This window comes from Oryx dammah, unplaced genomic scaffold, assembly GCF_014754425.2.
Source record: "Oryx dammah isolate SB20612 unplaced genomic scaffold, SCBI_Odam_1.1 HiC_scaffold_20, whole genome shotgun sequence".
Taxonomy (NCBI): domain Eukaryota; kingdom Metazoa; phylum Chordata; class Mammalia; order Artiodactyla; family Bovidae; genus Oryx; species Oryx dammah.
This window is the reverse complement of record NW_024070204.1, coordinates 57,268,466-57,285,219: the sequence shown is the minus strand read 5'-3', so window position 1 is coordinate 57,285,219 and position 16,754 is coordinate 57,268,466. Positions and strand designations below refer to the sequence as shown.

The 16,754-nt window shown below is 36.6% G+C and overlaps 1 protein-coding gene across 2 annotated transcripts in view; it reads left to right on the top strand.

Annotated features, from left to right (window-relative positions):
• CENPK (centromere protein K) overlaps nucleotides 1-16,754 on the top strand; it is a 36,932-nt gene that overhangs the window by 491 nt on the left and 19,687 nt on the right. The window contains exons 2-3 of one of the 2 annotated variants that reach the window (XM_040262611.1): nucleotides 9,239-9,390; nucleotides 11,938-11,994. In XM_040262611.1, the coding sequence (XP_040118545.1) occupies nucleotides 9,274-9,390; nucleotides 11,938-11,994 (174 nt within the window). In that variant the 5' untranslated portion in view covers nucleotides 9,239-9,273. The remainder of the gene's footprint in view (nucleotides 1-9,238; nucleotides 9,391-11,937; nucleotides 11,995-16,754) is intronic. The other variant, XM_040262614.1, reaches the window with a different exon arrangement.

Here is a 16,754-nt window from a genome sequence, read left to right as displayed (position 1 = left end):
AGGACCATTTACCTTCTGGTCTAGGTTTCCATCTCTTAGTGGACTTCTGGACTTAAGCTCTCTTATTTAAAAATAATTTTTTTTTTACTCTGGTAAAAAAAAATATACAAAATTTACCATAAAAATTGAGATATAATTGACATATGTTAGTTTCAGGTGTACAGTGTAATGATTTAATGTTTGTATGTTGTAAGTATTGGGAAATGATCACCACAGTAAGTCTAACATCCATCACTATACATAGATACAGAATGTTTTTTACCCCTGTGGTGAGAACTTTTTAAGTCTACTCTCAGCAACTTTCATATAGTGTAATTTTCTGTAGTGACCGTTCTGTACATTATATTCCCATGACTTACTTATTTTGTAACTAAGTTTGTACCTTTCAACACTCTCCACCCATTTGCGTGGCCCCCTGCCCATCTTGGCAACCACCAATCTGGTTGTTTTTTTTTTTTATGTGTCTTTTTTATTATTATTTTTAGATACCACATGTAAGTGAGATCATGTGGTATGTCTTTCTCTGTCCAACTTATTTCACCTAGCATAATGCTCTCAAGGTCCATTGGTGTGGCCAGTGAGGAGATTTCATTCTTCTTTATGGATGAATAAAATTTACTGAAATATGTCTGTCTATATCGTATTGCATTTTCTTTATTTGCCAGTTGATAGACACTTAGGTTGTCCTCGCTGTTGTAAGTCATGCTGCCACGAACATGAGACTGCATATATATTTTTGAATTAATGTTTTTGTTTTCTTTGGATAAACACCCAGAAGTGGAATTGCTGGATCATATGGTAGTTCTGTCTTTACCTTTTTGAAGAACCTTTATAATATTTCCCACAGTGGCCACACCAATTTATGTTTTCACCAACAGTGAACAAGGAATTCCTTTTTCCCCACATCCTGGCCAACACTGGTTTCATAACTGCCACTCTTAACATCTCATTGTGTTTTTTTAAATTAATTTATTTTAATTGGAGGCTAATTACTTTACAGTATTGTAGTGGTTTTTGCCATACATCGACATGAATCTGCCACAGGCGCACATGTGTTCCCCATCCAGAACCCCTCTCCCACCTCCCTCCCCATCCTATCCCCCAGGGTCATCCCAGGGCACCAGCCCTGAGCACCCTGTCTCATGCATCAAACCTAGACCTGCGATCCGCTTCATTTATGATAATATACAGGTTTCAATGCTACCCTGTCAAATCATCCCACCGTCGCCTTCTCCCACAGAGTCCAAAAGACTGTTCCTTATAGGGTCATAGTTACCATCTTTCTAAATTCCATATATATGCATTAGTATACTGTATTGGTGTTTTTCTTTCTGACTTACTTCACTCTGTATAATAGGCTCCAGTTTCATCCACCTCATTAGAACTGATTCAAATGCATTATTTTTAATGGCTGAGTAATAGTCCATTGTGTATATGTACCACAGCTTTCTTATCCATTCGTTTGCCGATGGGCATCTAGGTTGCCTCCATGTCCTGGCTATTGTAAACAGTGCTGCAGTGAACATTGGGGTACATGTGTGTCTTTCAATTTTTGTTTCCTCAGTGTGTATGCCCAGCGGTGGGATTGCTGGCTCGTATGGCAATTCTATTTCCACTTTTTTAAGGAATCTCCACACTGTTCTTCATGCGGCTGTACTAGTTTGCATTCCCACCAGGACTGTAAGAGGGTTCCTTTTTCTCCTCACCCTCTCCAGCATTTATTGTTTGTAGACTTTTTGATAGCAGCGATTCTGACTGGTGTGAGATGGTACCTCATTGTGGTTTTGATTTGCATTTACTTGATAATGTTAAGTACTTTTTCATGTAACTGTTGGTCATCTATATGTCTTGTTTGGAACATTTTCATTTTTAAGTCACATTACTTTTTGGTATGGACTTGTCTGAGTTCTTCATGTATTTTAGATAGTAATCTCATATCAGATATATGATTTGCAAATATTTTCCCCCATTCAGTTAGTTGCCTTTTCATTCTGTTAATGGTTTCCTTTGCTGTGCAGAGGCTTTATAGTTTAATATAGTCCTACTTGTTTATTTTTGCTTTTTTGCCAAACTCCCCACATCATCACCAAGACCATGACAAGGAAGTTGCCACTTATATCTTCTTCTAGGAGTCTTAGAGTTTTAAGTCTTACATTCAAGTCTTTTAACCATTTGGAGTTAATTTTTGGGTATGGTAAGAAATAGCGGTCCAGTTTCATTCTTTTGTGTGTGGCTGTCCAAATTTTCCAACACCATTATTGAGAAGACTCTCCCTGTCATGTATTCTTGGCTCATTTGTCATAAAATTAATTGACCTTATTTGTGTGGGTTTATTTCAGGGCTCTTTATTCTGTTTTGTTGACCTATGTGTAAAATTTGCCATCTTAATCTTTTTTATCCAATAAATATAACTTGTCAAATGGTCTCCCTAAAACACTTCCTCCAGAAGCCCACTCAGAAGGAATCTGGTTGCCTGTTTCAAACCAGATAAATTGCTTCTTGCTTTTGCTTTGTGGTAGACCCCAGATGGGCTTTCCTGATAGCTCAGCAGTAAAGAATCCACCTGTAACGAAGGAGTCACAGTATTCATGGGTTTGATTCCTGGGTGGGAGAAGATCCCCTGGAGGAGGGCATGGCAGCCCACTCCAGTATTCTTGCCTGGAGAATCCCATGGACAGAGGAGCCTGGCGGGCTACAGTCCAAAGGGTTGCAAGGAGTCAGACACGACTGAGGCAACTTAGCACGCATGTACACACAGACCCGAAATACAGGGAGGTAACTGCACATAGGAAATACTTGTTAAAGGTTCACTCTGCCCCTAAATTTTAAATTCCCCCTGACTTCCCCAGTGGCTCAGTGGTAAAGAGTTTACCTGCCAATGCAGGAGATGTGGGTTCGATCCCTGGGTGGGGAAGATACCCTGGAGAAGGAAATGGCAGCCCATTCCAGTATTCTTGCCTGGGAAATCCCACAGATAGAGGAGCCTAGTGGGCTACATTCCATAGGGTTGCCAAAGAGTTGGACAGGGCATAGTGACTAAACAACAGCAGCAGCAAATTTTAAAGGCTCCCATTATTTGACATGTCCTACCTAGAAACTCTCATTTCTTCTCTGCCTTCTGCTCTAATCACACCGGTTTCTTTTGTGTCTCACAAATTTTTCATGTTCATACTTGCTCTAATCTTGTTTTTAATTCTTTGAGAGAGCATCTCTATAACAAATCCAACCTTCATCTTTACAGTTTCTCATAATCATTGTCATTCTAGGGAGCTAGCACTGTGTACTGAGCACTGTACTAAGCCATTTGTTCTTCCCAGTAGATTTCTCTGATCTTCGATATAGTTAATTCTGAAAGCACTTGCAGTCTTTATTGTATAATTTACCACACTTGCAACTACTTGAAGAAATTTCAGATATTTAGTTGTCCATTTATTTATATTGTCTCTCTTCATTGAAAATGTATGCTTCATGAGGACAGACTTCATCTACACAGTTAGAGCCACAGTGTCTGACAAATGGCACACATTAAGATAATGTGTCAGATAAATAAATATAGCTTAGAATTACATGGGTACTTCCTATTAATTTATTTCATGTATATTATTCTTCCAGTGATGGTATGAAGTTCTTTAATTAATATTAAGTCTTGATTTTAGATCTTTTAAGTTTGTATGGCATAGTATCTCTAAATATAGCGCTACTGTTCTTCAATAAGTGACTCCAAATTGTAATACTGAGGACTTCAAAATATCTGAGGACTTGTTCTCTTTATAGAAAGGTAGATTTAAGGATATATATTGTAGGAAAAGGATAAATTTAAATCCTTGTGTTAGTCACTCAGTCGTGTCCAACTCTGCGACCTGTGGACTGTAGCCCACCAGGCTCCTCGTTCCATGGAATTCCTCAGGCAAGAATACTAGAGTGAATTGCCATTTCCTTCTCCAAAATTTAAATCCTTAAATATTCTTATTTATTTGTTACATTGGGTTGTACATTGAGTTGTACATTCATGCTACATTGAGTTGTACATTCAGCTAATTACATTACTTTTTCTCACTGATAATGTATTTTATTGGCTAGTATTCTGCAAGATGGGGAAGGATCAATTTGCACTTAATTTCTAAATTCAGTGCAGTTCAGTTCAGTTGCTCAGTCGTGTCCGACTCTTTGCGACCCCATGAATTGCAGCACGCCAGGCCTCCCTGTCCATCACCAATTCCCAGAGTTCACTCAGACTCACGTCCATCGAGTCAGTGATGCCATCCAGCCATCTCATCCTCTGTTGTCCCCTTCTCCTCCTGTCCCCAATCCCACCCAGCATCAGAGTCTTTTCCAATGAGTCAACTCTGCATGAGGTCGCCTAAGTACTGGAGTTTCAGCTTTAGCATCATTCCTTCCAAAGAAATCCCAAGGTTGATCTCCTTCAGAATGGACTGGTTGGATCTCCTTGCAGTCCAAGGGACTCTCAAGAGTCTTCTCCAATACCACAGTTCAGAAGCATCAATTCTTCGGCACTCAGCCTTCTTCACAGTCCAACTCTCACATCCATACATGACTACTGGAAAAACCATAGCCTTGACTAGACAGACCTTTGTAGGCAAAGTAATGTCTCTGCTTTTGAATATGCTATCTAGGTTGATCATAACTTTTCTTCCAAAGAGTAAGCATCTTTTAATTTCATGGCTGCAGTCACCATCTTCAGTGATTTTGGAGCTCAAAAAAATAAAATCTGACACTGTTTCCACTGTTTCCCCATCTATTTCCCATGAAGTGATGGGACCGGATGTCATGATCTTTTCTGAATGTTGAGCTTTAAGCCAACTTTTTCACTCTCCTCTTTCACTTTCATCGGAGGCTTTTTAGTTCCTCTTCACTTTCTGCCATAAGGGTGGTGTCATCTGCATATCTGAGGTTATTGATATTTCTCCCGGCAATCTTGATTCCAGCTTGTGTTTCTTCCAGTCCAGCGTTTCTCATGATGTACTCTGCATATAAGTTAAATAAGCAGGGTTAAGGTTTATTTAAAACATATATAATGTTTGATTTTTTGCTTAAAATTTTCCTAAAATTGTTAATGACTTTATAGCTTTGTGAACTTAACTATATCTTTAGTGTATAGCAAGGAAGATTCTTAGTGTAAACATATTTGGATATGGCATAAATTGTTTAACCAACCTTCTACTAGTTAACATTCAGTTTGTTAATGTTAATAGCCAGTACTGGTATAATTCTTTATATGCCAGGCACATTTCTAAGAACTTTGCATATGTTAACTCAGTTAATTGTCATAACAATCCTATAAAGTAAGTGATACTGTCTTCATTTTACAGATTAGGAAACTGAGGCATCGGCAATGTAAGTGACTTGCTCAAGGTCATTAGGCTTGTAAATTTCAAGCGAGAAATTAAACCAGGACAGTCTAATTGGAGAGTTCACTCTCATGAATGTTTTTATTGATAATGTTGAGAAAGCATACCAATGTCAGTCAGTTCAGTTCAGTTGCTCAGTCGTGTCTGACTCTTTGTGACCCCATGAATCACAGCACGCTAGGCCCGCAGCATGCCAGGCCTCCCTGTCCATCACCAACTCCAAAGTAGACTTACACAAATATATCTGTAGGATTATTCCTGGCAGTAGAATTTCTGATTCAAAAGATAAATACATTTAAAGTTTTAATGGATATTGCTAATTACCCTACAAAGGGATTGATCTTCAGACAATGCATGCCTTTTGTTCTACACTCTTGCCAATATTGATTTTTTAAATTAATTTTTCACTATTGCTAGTCTGAATGAAAAAATAATTTTAATTTGCATTTTCATGACATGGGTAAGGATAATGCATTTTTTATATTTAAAATATAATTCTTTTTTAAAAAATTTCTCATTTGTTTTCTTTACTCATTTCTATTTGAGTTTTTTTTATTGTTTCCCTTCTTATTGCAAAATAAATACAGATATGAAAAACCTCACACAAAATAAATATAAAATTTATAAATTATTATAAGATAAATACCTTTATCACCATGCAGATCAAGAAATGAAATGCTGGTAATCATTTCAGAAGTCTCTCTATTTGGCCCATCTCAATCACAGCCTCCCATCTCCTTTTACCTCCTCTTTCTCACCAACCAAAAGTAATTAATATCCTGACTTTTATAGTGGTCATTTAAAAATTTTTTTCTTTTATGATTTGTTCTTGCTTTTTTCTATTAATTTGTGAGCATTCATTATTCATTAAGAAATTAGGTCTTGGATGCCAACTGTATTACAAATTTCTTTATTAAGTTTTTGGGTTTTAAACTTTTAACTTTTTAATGATATCTTTGTCCATTCAGAATTCTAAAAATTTTATATAGTGATTTTACTTAGTTTTGTCTAGAAAGGCCTTTCCTCATCTAAGATCTAAAAAAATGTTTTCTCCCTGTTCTTTATGGTTTGGATTTTTTGAGGGATGGAGGAGTACTCTAAAGATTGAGGCATATATCTGTGCTCATTTTTCCTCACAAAAATTACGCATTTGTTAAAAAGAATGAGGAAAGTGTGTATGGGCCAAAATATATCTGGAAAAAAAAGCAATATATATCATAGGTCCCTAAATGTGTGACTCTGGAAAGGTTTTGTGTTCCATTGTTCAGTTGCCTATCTGTGTGCTAATTGAACACTATCATAATTAATATAATTTTTTAAAAATAAGTTTGACAACTGGTAAAACAAGTCTTCCCGTCTTAATCTTTGTGAGGATCTTGACTGTTTTGGCCATCTGCACTTCCATATAAATTTTAGAATTAGCTTGTCGGATGCCACAAAAAGAAATGAAAACTTTTGAAATTTTGAAATAATGTTGAATAGATCAACTTGGGAGGAATTTTACATCCTTACATTATTGAGTCCTCCAATCTGTGATATAACTTTATGTATCTTTAAAAACTCTCTATTGATAAATAATAGATTAAACAATATAAAATTAAAGTTCCATATGAATAGAACTATTTTGGGGGGTGGGTTATTCTGGTTTGCATTTGGTATTGTGGGATAGATATCCTCATTGTTTTTTGTTACTCTGACCACCTCCTTAGAATTACCCAACATTGAATTTATGCCATCAGACTCTACCACCAATCATTTTTCCTTGCAGCAGTTATCTAGCAGGTTTATATCATGCGCCTTCATTTCTTGAAGACTTTTAGCTCCTGACTCTGTCACCCTCGCTTATAATTCTGTCATAATTCTTGATGATTTTAATATCCATATAGATGATCTTCCAAATCACCTGGCCTCTCTTTTTCTTGACCTCCTTTCCTCCAGTGATTATATTCTCCACCTTATCTTAGCTACTCACTCCTCTGGTCATACTAATTTAGACTTTGTCATTCTTTCATTTTGTCTCTGTTTTTACCTATGCTGCTACACCATAGAGGAAAACTCACAAACATATTCTACGTTCACTTTAAATTCATGCCCACTAACCTCAAGTGGGCTTTAATGTTACCCAGTTATCCTACTATTTCACCCTCTTCCACTTTTTTATATCTGTATTTTATAAATTTTTTCCCTTTCTTAAATCTCCACTGCATTTTCCCCATCTTCTTTCATAGCTGATGACCTCAGTTACTACTTCACTAATGAAAGAAAAGCAATCCAGACAGAACTTACATAAGCTTACATATTTATTCATCTTCCTGTATCTGTGCCCCTAATATTCTGCCTACCTTTCCATTAAAATGGATGAACTGCATGTACATCTGTCTTAAGTCAATCCCTCTACTTGTGCGTTAGATCTTTTTTTTGATATTATTATTTTATCTATTTATTCTGTACATTAGATCTAATTCTTCTTTTTCCTCTCCTTTCTCTTCTGCATTAGAATGTTTGCTTCTCTTACTATGTCATATAAAGATGCTATATTTCATCCTATCTTAAAAAAAAATAACAACTTTCTTGACCTTGTATCTTACTGCAGCTGGGACCTCGTTTCTTCCCTTTAGAGAAAAAATTCTTAAAAGTGTTCTGTATACTGGATATGTTCAATTCTTTGCCTACTGTCTCTTGAATCTACTTCAGTCAGGCTTTCACTTCCATGATTCTCCTGAAGCTACTTTTATGAAGGTTAACAATGACCTCCATTTTTGTTATTTACTTCAATGAATTGTGTGACACATTATTCCAAAACTTATGTAATAGGGGCCGGGCAGGTGCACAACTGTTAGGGCGTGGCCATTAGCACTGTGATTAGAAGTTGTGCTCCAACGCTGGTCAGTCTTTCAGTGGTCTTCACAACAGAAAGTGCAGTGAAGTGGATCTTGGGCTTCTCTCCGGCTTCTCTCCAGCTTCTTCAGGCCTTCCGGCTTCAGGCTGGTGGGTGAGCTGAGGGGCCAGAGTACAGGCTAAGGGCTGTGTCCTGTAGAGATCTAGAGCCCTCATCTTGAAGCAGCAGGGAATGTCTCCCCTCTCCCGCCTCTGTGACTTAATGACCATGGCAGTATCCATGGGTCACAGTCTGTGGGACTTGGCCCTGATTTGGGTGACCTTAGGGCAGACTGGGTCTTGAGCACCTTGCTCCCTCAGTGATAATGGCTGGGTAGAGTCTGGGAACGTGGCCCTGAGGGCCCTACCAGCTGAGAGCTGTCTCTTCAGCCAGGCCCGGGCACTGGCTGGAAGATCCAGACTGAGTGCTGGATGGCTTCTCCCAGGCAAGGGAAATTGCTCATGTAGAGACCCTCCTTCTCTGAGCCTGGACCTCGAGGGGCAAAAGTTGAGCTGTGGGCCTTTCCCTCTCTGGTCAGAACAGAGACTAACATTTGTTTTGGTGGCGGTTTATGGGAACTGCAACCTGTGACCTCACCTCAAGAACAAAGGACCTCTGACCTCATTTTGTTTTCTCTGCCTTACTCTGCTCTAACCACAGTGGCTTCTTTACTGCTTTAGGACACAGCAATCATGTTGCCCCTGTCGGAGCACTCCCTATGTTTCTTGCTTGTCTTGCTTTTCTTCATAGTACTTTAAACGATTTGATATATAACACATATGTATATCTTTTATTTTATTTATAGTTTATATTTATTTATATTTGTTGTAATCTTTTGAGTTTATATTGTTTTCCTCAAGTGAAATGTAAGCTCCTTGGTTGGAGGAATATTTGCCTGTTTTCTTCACTGTTACATCTTTAGCTTCTAGGTGAGTATCTGGCAGGTAGTGGGTATCAATGAATTTTGTTAAATGAATATTTTTTACTTTAGTTTTTCTTACAAGGTTAACAAAAATCATAAGGCACATGTCAGTGAATCAGCAAGATCTAGATCCAGATAGTACTACAGATGTGGAAGATGTTACCGATGCTGAAGAAGAACTTATTAAAAAATGTGAAGAAATGTGGAAAGATATGGAAGAAGTAAGTATCAAGACATAAAAGTGATATACTAATTAATTACTGTAAGGTTGAATTCCATTTCAATAATAGACTTAAGAAAGAATTACACTGGTTTCTGAAAGCAGTTATGCTTGTGTGCAATTGTGTTCGACTCTTTGTGACCCTATGGACTGTAGCCATATGTGACCCTACGGACCTGCCGGGCTCCTCTGTCCATGAGATATACACAATGGAGTATTACTCAGCCATTAAAAAGAATACATTTGAATCAGTTCTGATGAGATGGATGAAACTGGAGCCGATTATACAGAGTGAAGTAAGCCAGAAAGAAAAACACCAATACAGTATACTAACACATATATATGGAATTTAGAAAGATGGCAATGATGACCCTGTATGCAGGATAGCAAAAAAGACACAGATGTGTATAACGGACTTTTGGACTCAGTGGGAGAGGGAGAGGGTGAGATGATTTGGGAGAATGGCATTGAAACATGTATAATATCATGTAAAAATCGAATTGCCAGTCTATGTCCGATGCAAGATACGGCATGCTTGGGGCTGGTACACGGGGATGACCCAGAGAGATGTTGTGGGGAGGGGGGTGGGAGGGGGGTTCATGTTTGGGAACGCATGTACACCCGTGGTGGATTCATGTCAATGTATGGCAAAACCAATACAGAATCGTAAAGTAAAACAAACAAACAAACAAACAAAAAACAGTAAAAAAAAAAAAAGAATACTGGAGTGGGTTGCCATGCCCTCCTCCAGGGGATCTTCATGGCCCAGGGATCAAACCTGCATCTCCTGTGTCTTCTGGATTGGCAGGTGGATTCTTTACTGCTGAGCCACCAGGGAAGCCTGAAAGCCATTATATTATATAATAAATACTTACATATTTTTTAGACTTATAAGCATTCATTTTTGAAATTTTATGCTAGGTGAGCTGTAGAAAGAGAAAAAATTATGGCAGTCCCTGTCCTCAAGGAGATTATCATCTAATTCAGGCAATCACAAATTATAATATGGTGGTAAAGTTTAAAGACTATACTTAAGAGGAGTACTAAGCCTAGCTCGAAGGTATCAAAGATAGCTTTCTTGAAGAGGAAATAATACTGAATTCATTTCAAAAGGATAAATAGGAGTTAGCCTGTGAAAGTGGGAGAGGTATACAAAGTAGAAAGAACAAGATATATAAATGTTGGGAGAATTTAGAGAACTCTTAGTAGAATATTATGACATTTAAATTAGGAGAAGAAGGATTTGTAGAATGAGACTGGAGAGGTAATCAGGGGCAAGCACATGAAGGATTTTGTTGAATGAATATTATGGGAAACTATTAAAGGATTATAAACATGAAGTGGCATTATGAGATACCTTGTTTGAGGAAATAACTCTGGTAGTTTTGAAGAAGATGGAATGTAGAAAAGTGAGACTACAGAAAGAAAGAATATTCAAGAGGCTCTAGTAGTGGTCTTGTAAGAAGTACTAAAGCCAGAGTGTTGTCATTGCGAATAGAAGAATGCAAGAGATACTAAGAAGATTGGACTAAAAGGACCTGGAGGTTAATTGTTGTGAAATGGTGATAGGGAATTACAGATAGTTTTAGGTTCCTAGCTTGGGCTGTTGAGTGGGTTAGTGGTTTTATTTTCCAAGATGGAGAATATAAAGGGTAAGAACACTTTATACTTAATGGAGTTTGAGTGAAAATATGAATTAATTTAGAAAATTTGATTGAATTATATGTACATTTTCTGAGTTAATGAGATAGAATCACTCTGGTGCACTATAGTATTCTGGTAAAAATTTGTTTTACTCAAAATAGTGTAATATATGATACAGGCCATAGACATTTTTTTACATCTTATTCCCAGTAAAATTTTACATTAAAGCAGTTAATGGTTTTTTTATTTTTTCCTTTTTAAAAAATTATTATTTTTTAAACATATATCCTTGGTACCCTGTGATTACTGAATTTTTAAGATACTTCATGTTGCTTTTGAAATATTTTCAATACGGAATTTTGAATTTAAAAAATAACAAAAAATTTTTATGGAAAAGTATTGCAACTAGAAATAAGCACAAATAACATTTAAGTTGGCCATATTTTTACTTAGATATAATCACTATTAACAATTGTGAATTCTTTTTCCAATAGCATAGTAGCAGTCTCTCCTGATGATTTTATTTTCATATGATTTTAACTGCCTTCTTACCTCTTTTGTTATCTTTCTGTAGTGCTTTCCCCATGTTCTATTATTTCCCATTTTTCCATGATCTACTTTCTAATTTACCCTAGCTATTAGTTTTTGTTTTTCTTATGCTCATTTTTTCATTCTGTGTTGAGCCAAGAGTCCACTTGTACTTTTGTTGTGTTCATGTTGGGACCTGTTTGGCTTCCTTCTTGATCCTCTTGTTTAGAAAGTAAGGATTTTAAAGATTGTTCTCATACATAAGATATTTGTATATCTTTTTAGAGGAATATTACATTGGTATAAAAGGATAGAGGAAAGAAATTGTCTATGGTATATAGTGTGTGATTTGTTTTTCTTTTCTTTTTAAATCAAGTGTCAAAACAAATTATCACTTACTGGAACTGAGACACTCACTGATTCAAATGTTCAGGTATGATTCCTTTTGTTCTTCCTAAAAGTAGAATACATTGTGTTTTAGGTACAGTTGTATTTATGCCAAGTATAACATTTTTGTTACTACCTGTATACTTAATGATTTGGAAAATTTTCTGCTCTTTCTGATTTAAGAGAAATATTCTAAAAACTTTTTGAATAATCTGTTATAAGTAAATTCTTTATTATTTATGTTTTAACAACTACACATGCATTCAGCATGGAGTGAATTGCTCATTGGCTGCTATCGTGATACCTTTGTTAAAAATTAGAACAAAGACTGTCCTACGTTGTGTTAGGTGCAGTAGCCACAATTACTTACTTTCTGTGTGGAATCTTGACTAATTTTACCCTAAGCTTCATAAAAGGATTAAACTATTCATTTGAATAATCAAAGTCCTATGGAATTAGTTTAGAAATATACCAGTGGTTCAGTGCAACAGGTTAAGAATTTAAAGTGTGACAGAGATGACAGCATAATCTTTGGGAAGGGGATGAATTAGTTAATAAATAATAGTGGTACAACTAGATATTCATCTGGAGAAAATAAAATTGGACTTCTGTCTTTTATTGTAGAAACTTAGTTCTAGATGCTATGAAAACCTAAGAAAAGCTGGAGACTGCAGTCTTGGTAGAGACAGAAGAAAATGGCTTGGCCAATAATAGAAATCTCATTTCAGTTCAGTTGCTCAGTTGTGTCGGACTCTTTGCGACCCCATGAGTCGCAGCACGCCAGGCCTCCCTGTCCATCACCAACTCCTGGAGTTCACTCAGACTCACGTCCATCGAGTCCGTGATGTCATCCAGCCATCTCATCCTCTGTCGTCCCCTTCTCCTCCTGTCCCCAGTCCCTCCCAGCATCAGAGTCTTTTCCAACAAGTCAACTCTTTGCATGAGATGGCCAAAGTACTGGAGTTTCAGCTTTAGCATCATTCCTTCCAAAGAAATCCCAGGGCTGATCTCCTTCAGAATGGACTGGTTGGATCTCCTTGCAGTCAAGGGACTCTCAAGAGTCTTCTCCAACACCACAGTTCAAAAGCATCAATTCTGTGGCACTCAGCTTTCTTCACAGTCCAATTCTCACATCCATACATGACAACTGGAAAAACCATAGCCTTGACTAGATGGACCTTTGTAGGCAAAGTAATGTCTCTGCTTTTCAATATACTATCTAGGTTGATCATAACTTTTCTTCCAAGGAGTAAGCGTCTTTTAATTTCATGGCTGCAGTCACCATCTGGAGTGATTTTGGAGCCCCCAGAAATAAAATCTGACACTGTTTCCACTGTTTCCCCATCTCTTTCCCATGAAGTGATGGGACCAGATGTCGTGATCTTCGTTTTTTGAATGAATAGAAATCTAGACATGGTAAAAGAAAATTTAGATGCATTTGACCATATAAAAAGTTAAAAATGTTTTTATAATAAAAATTCTAAGAACAGAGTTAAATATGCAAATAATTCCAATGAAAGTTCTCCAGAAATACTGGGAGCATGTCAAAAGACATTGGAACCTATTGAAGGCACTCAGCTGTCCATATTTGGTATCATGTGAGCATCAAAAAGAATAATGGCTTCAGCTGATTATAACAATATGAAAACATTAAAACCTAGGAGCATAATACTCCTCAGTAATAAATGAGAATGAGTGAGAAAGAGACAAGAAAAATGCTAATTTGTCACTTTGAAAAGTGCCTATTACAGCAGATCTTTGAAAACTGGTCATAAAATATTAAGTCATCTTTTGTAAAAGGGTTTATATCCATCAATAAGTAAATAATGTTCTTTTGTACAGGGTAAAACTGAATATTATATTTGGGAAATCATTGTACAGTAAATAAATTACCTGCTTTCCTTGGGAAATGTGATTTTCTTGTAGAAACTGAGACCTTCTGAATCAGTATCACAAGTGATGAAACCTGTAAGTTTCCTGAATGATTTTCAGACAATAAGCCAAACATCAGTTTTGATGGAAGTGCTTAGATAGTGGTAAATAATCAGTATCCTGAGATAGTCAGTAATAACATTATCCAAAGAATCCACAAAATGTGCTGGGGGTCTCCAACATTCCTCCCAGGTTTGATGGTTCTCTACAATTATTCAGAGGACTCAATCTATAGTCATGATATTCATGACTGAGATTTATTGCACTGAAATGATACAGAATAAAATTAGCAAAGGGAAAAGAAGCATGGGTTGAAGTCCAGAGGAAACCAGGCATGAGCTTTCAGGACCCTTTCTCAGTGGAGTCACAGAAGACATACTTAATTACCCGATTGAGTTGTGACGAGTGTGAAACATTGTCTACCAGGGAAGCTTATTAGAGACTCAGAGTCCTAAGTTTTTTGTGGGAGGTAGTTACATAGGCACCCTTTTGCCTGTCAGTTATCAAAACACCAGATTCTTAGGAGGAAAGCAGGTGTTCAGTATAAATTGTATTTTCTTACAGTTTAGGCACAGAGAGCCGCTCTTATCAGATTGGTGGGAACTTAAGATCCAGTTTCTAGATGCCAGGGGCCAACCTTGCAAGCAGGCCTTTAAGGATAATTTCAAGCGTGCTTAGTTTATTCTTCTCAGCATGTCTGTCCGTTTCAAAACTTCGGTATTAAAGCTCAGTCCATTTTCTAAAGCAAGAAATTAGATATTTAAATGGGAAAATGGTAGGATTTCTCAAATTTTTAAAAAATCACTTTAGAAATACTACTCTTTTCTTTGTTAGAAAGGGTTTAATTTTATAGCAGTATCAGATGTAATTTGCATATTTGCCTTACCTGGGCTTTAAAAGGTAAGAGCTGAGTTTCATCTATAGTATGAGGTTAAATTATATTTTATAATAGGTTAAAAAATGAGTGTCAGTAATTTTATGTATTTTGGTCTAATATGTTCAGGAAAAGTGATATAGAGTCCTTATCATTTTGATAGTTTTGCCTAGTTTAAATTCTACTTTTTAAGAATTTGTTATCCTTTTATAGTAATAATAATAATTAGCATTTATAAGTGACTTTATAGTTCTCAAAAAACTTTTTACATTCTTGTTTAATCTCTAAGAAAATTATGTTAAACTCTTCTTTGGTAAAAATTTGTAATACCTGTAGATGCATTTTTATATAATTAAGTAAATCTTTCAAAGAGACTAGGTTTTTCCATCTGACTATTCAACAGCCAATGTTATGATCCAGAGTAGGGTCTTTAAGCTTCCTGATTGTATTTTAAATATTGATTAAACAAGAGTACTTGAGGGACTTACCTGGTGGCACAGTGATTGGAATCTGCCTGCCAATGCAGGGGCTATGGATTTGATCTGTGGTCTGATCTGTGGGTCCAGAACTAAAATCCCACCTGCTGGAGCTCAACTAGACCATTGCACTGCAGCTACTGAAGTTAGTGCACTCTAAAGCCCATGCTCTGCAACAGAAGTTCCTGGTCCCTGCAACTAGAGAAAGCCCAAGCTCAGCAACAAAGAGCCCATGCACCACGGCAGAGACAAAGCACAGCCAAAAATAAATATGTAAATTTTAATTATTAAAAAAGAGTACTTGGTAACTTTTTAATATAGTTATTACAGGAATACTTACTGCCTTTTAAAATATATTTATTTACTTATTTTTTGTCTTTGATTGTGTTGGGACTTCTGCTCTGTGAGGGTTTTTCTCTAGTTGTGTAGAGCAGGGGCTGCTCTTTAGTTGTGATATGTGGGCTTCTTGTTATGGTGGCTTCTCTTGTTGTGGAGCATGGGGCTCTAGGCACACAGGCTTCAGCATCAGTGGCTTGAGAGCTCTAGAGCACAGGCTCGGTAGTTGTGACACATGGGCTTAGTTGTTCTGTGGCATGTGGGATCTTCCTTCACCAGGGTTTGAACCAGCATTCTATACATTGCAAGGCAGAGTCTTAACAACTGGACCACCAGGGAAGCCTCCCTATTGCAGTTTTGAAATGTAAGTTTTTATCTATTTGGCTACCTATAAAAATTATGTAGAAGAGATTAAAATGTTCTGAAATTTAAGCATGTGTTAGTCACTCAGTTGCGTCTGACTCTTTGCAGCCCTGTGAACTTTAGTCCACCAGGCTCCTATGTCCATGGTGCTTCCCAGGCAAAAATACTGGAGTAGGTTGCCATTTCCTTCTCCAGAAATTTAAGCATACATACATGTTAATTTTATGGTCTAATCTGGCAACAGATTTATCACATAGATTTGTAATTTATCAAGATTAAAATGATTGGAATCACCCAATATCCAACATTTATTCTAATTTATTTTTGGCTAAAGGGATATACAATTTACAAACTTTGGTATAGTAAAACTTTTTTTGTGTGTATATGTGTGATATGTGGAATAAGTCTCATTTTATAATTGTTTTTTATATATGTATTTAAACTTATTTTTAACTCCTCAGTTAAACTAGTTGCAATTTTTCTAAAAGTGCATAGAAAGGGGAAAAAAGAGTATCTTTCAAGCAGATTTGCCCCCCAAAATTGGCAAGAAATAGCATTTTTTTAAAAGAATATTACTTCAGAGAATAAACTTAATGTACTTAGGTTCTTTTAGGTTGAGTGGTGAAATTAGAAATGATCATTTGTAGGACTGTATTGCTGCTATAATGGCAATTTATAGGCTATAGTTAATGTGATTTAAAGGAAAATTATGTTGGGAGTGATAATTTTTTATAGTTTAGATGGCTGTTACATTAGCCACTTATTTTAGGGACTTGTACTAAAGTATTAAGACTGTTTACACATTCATCTATAAATAGATATGAA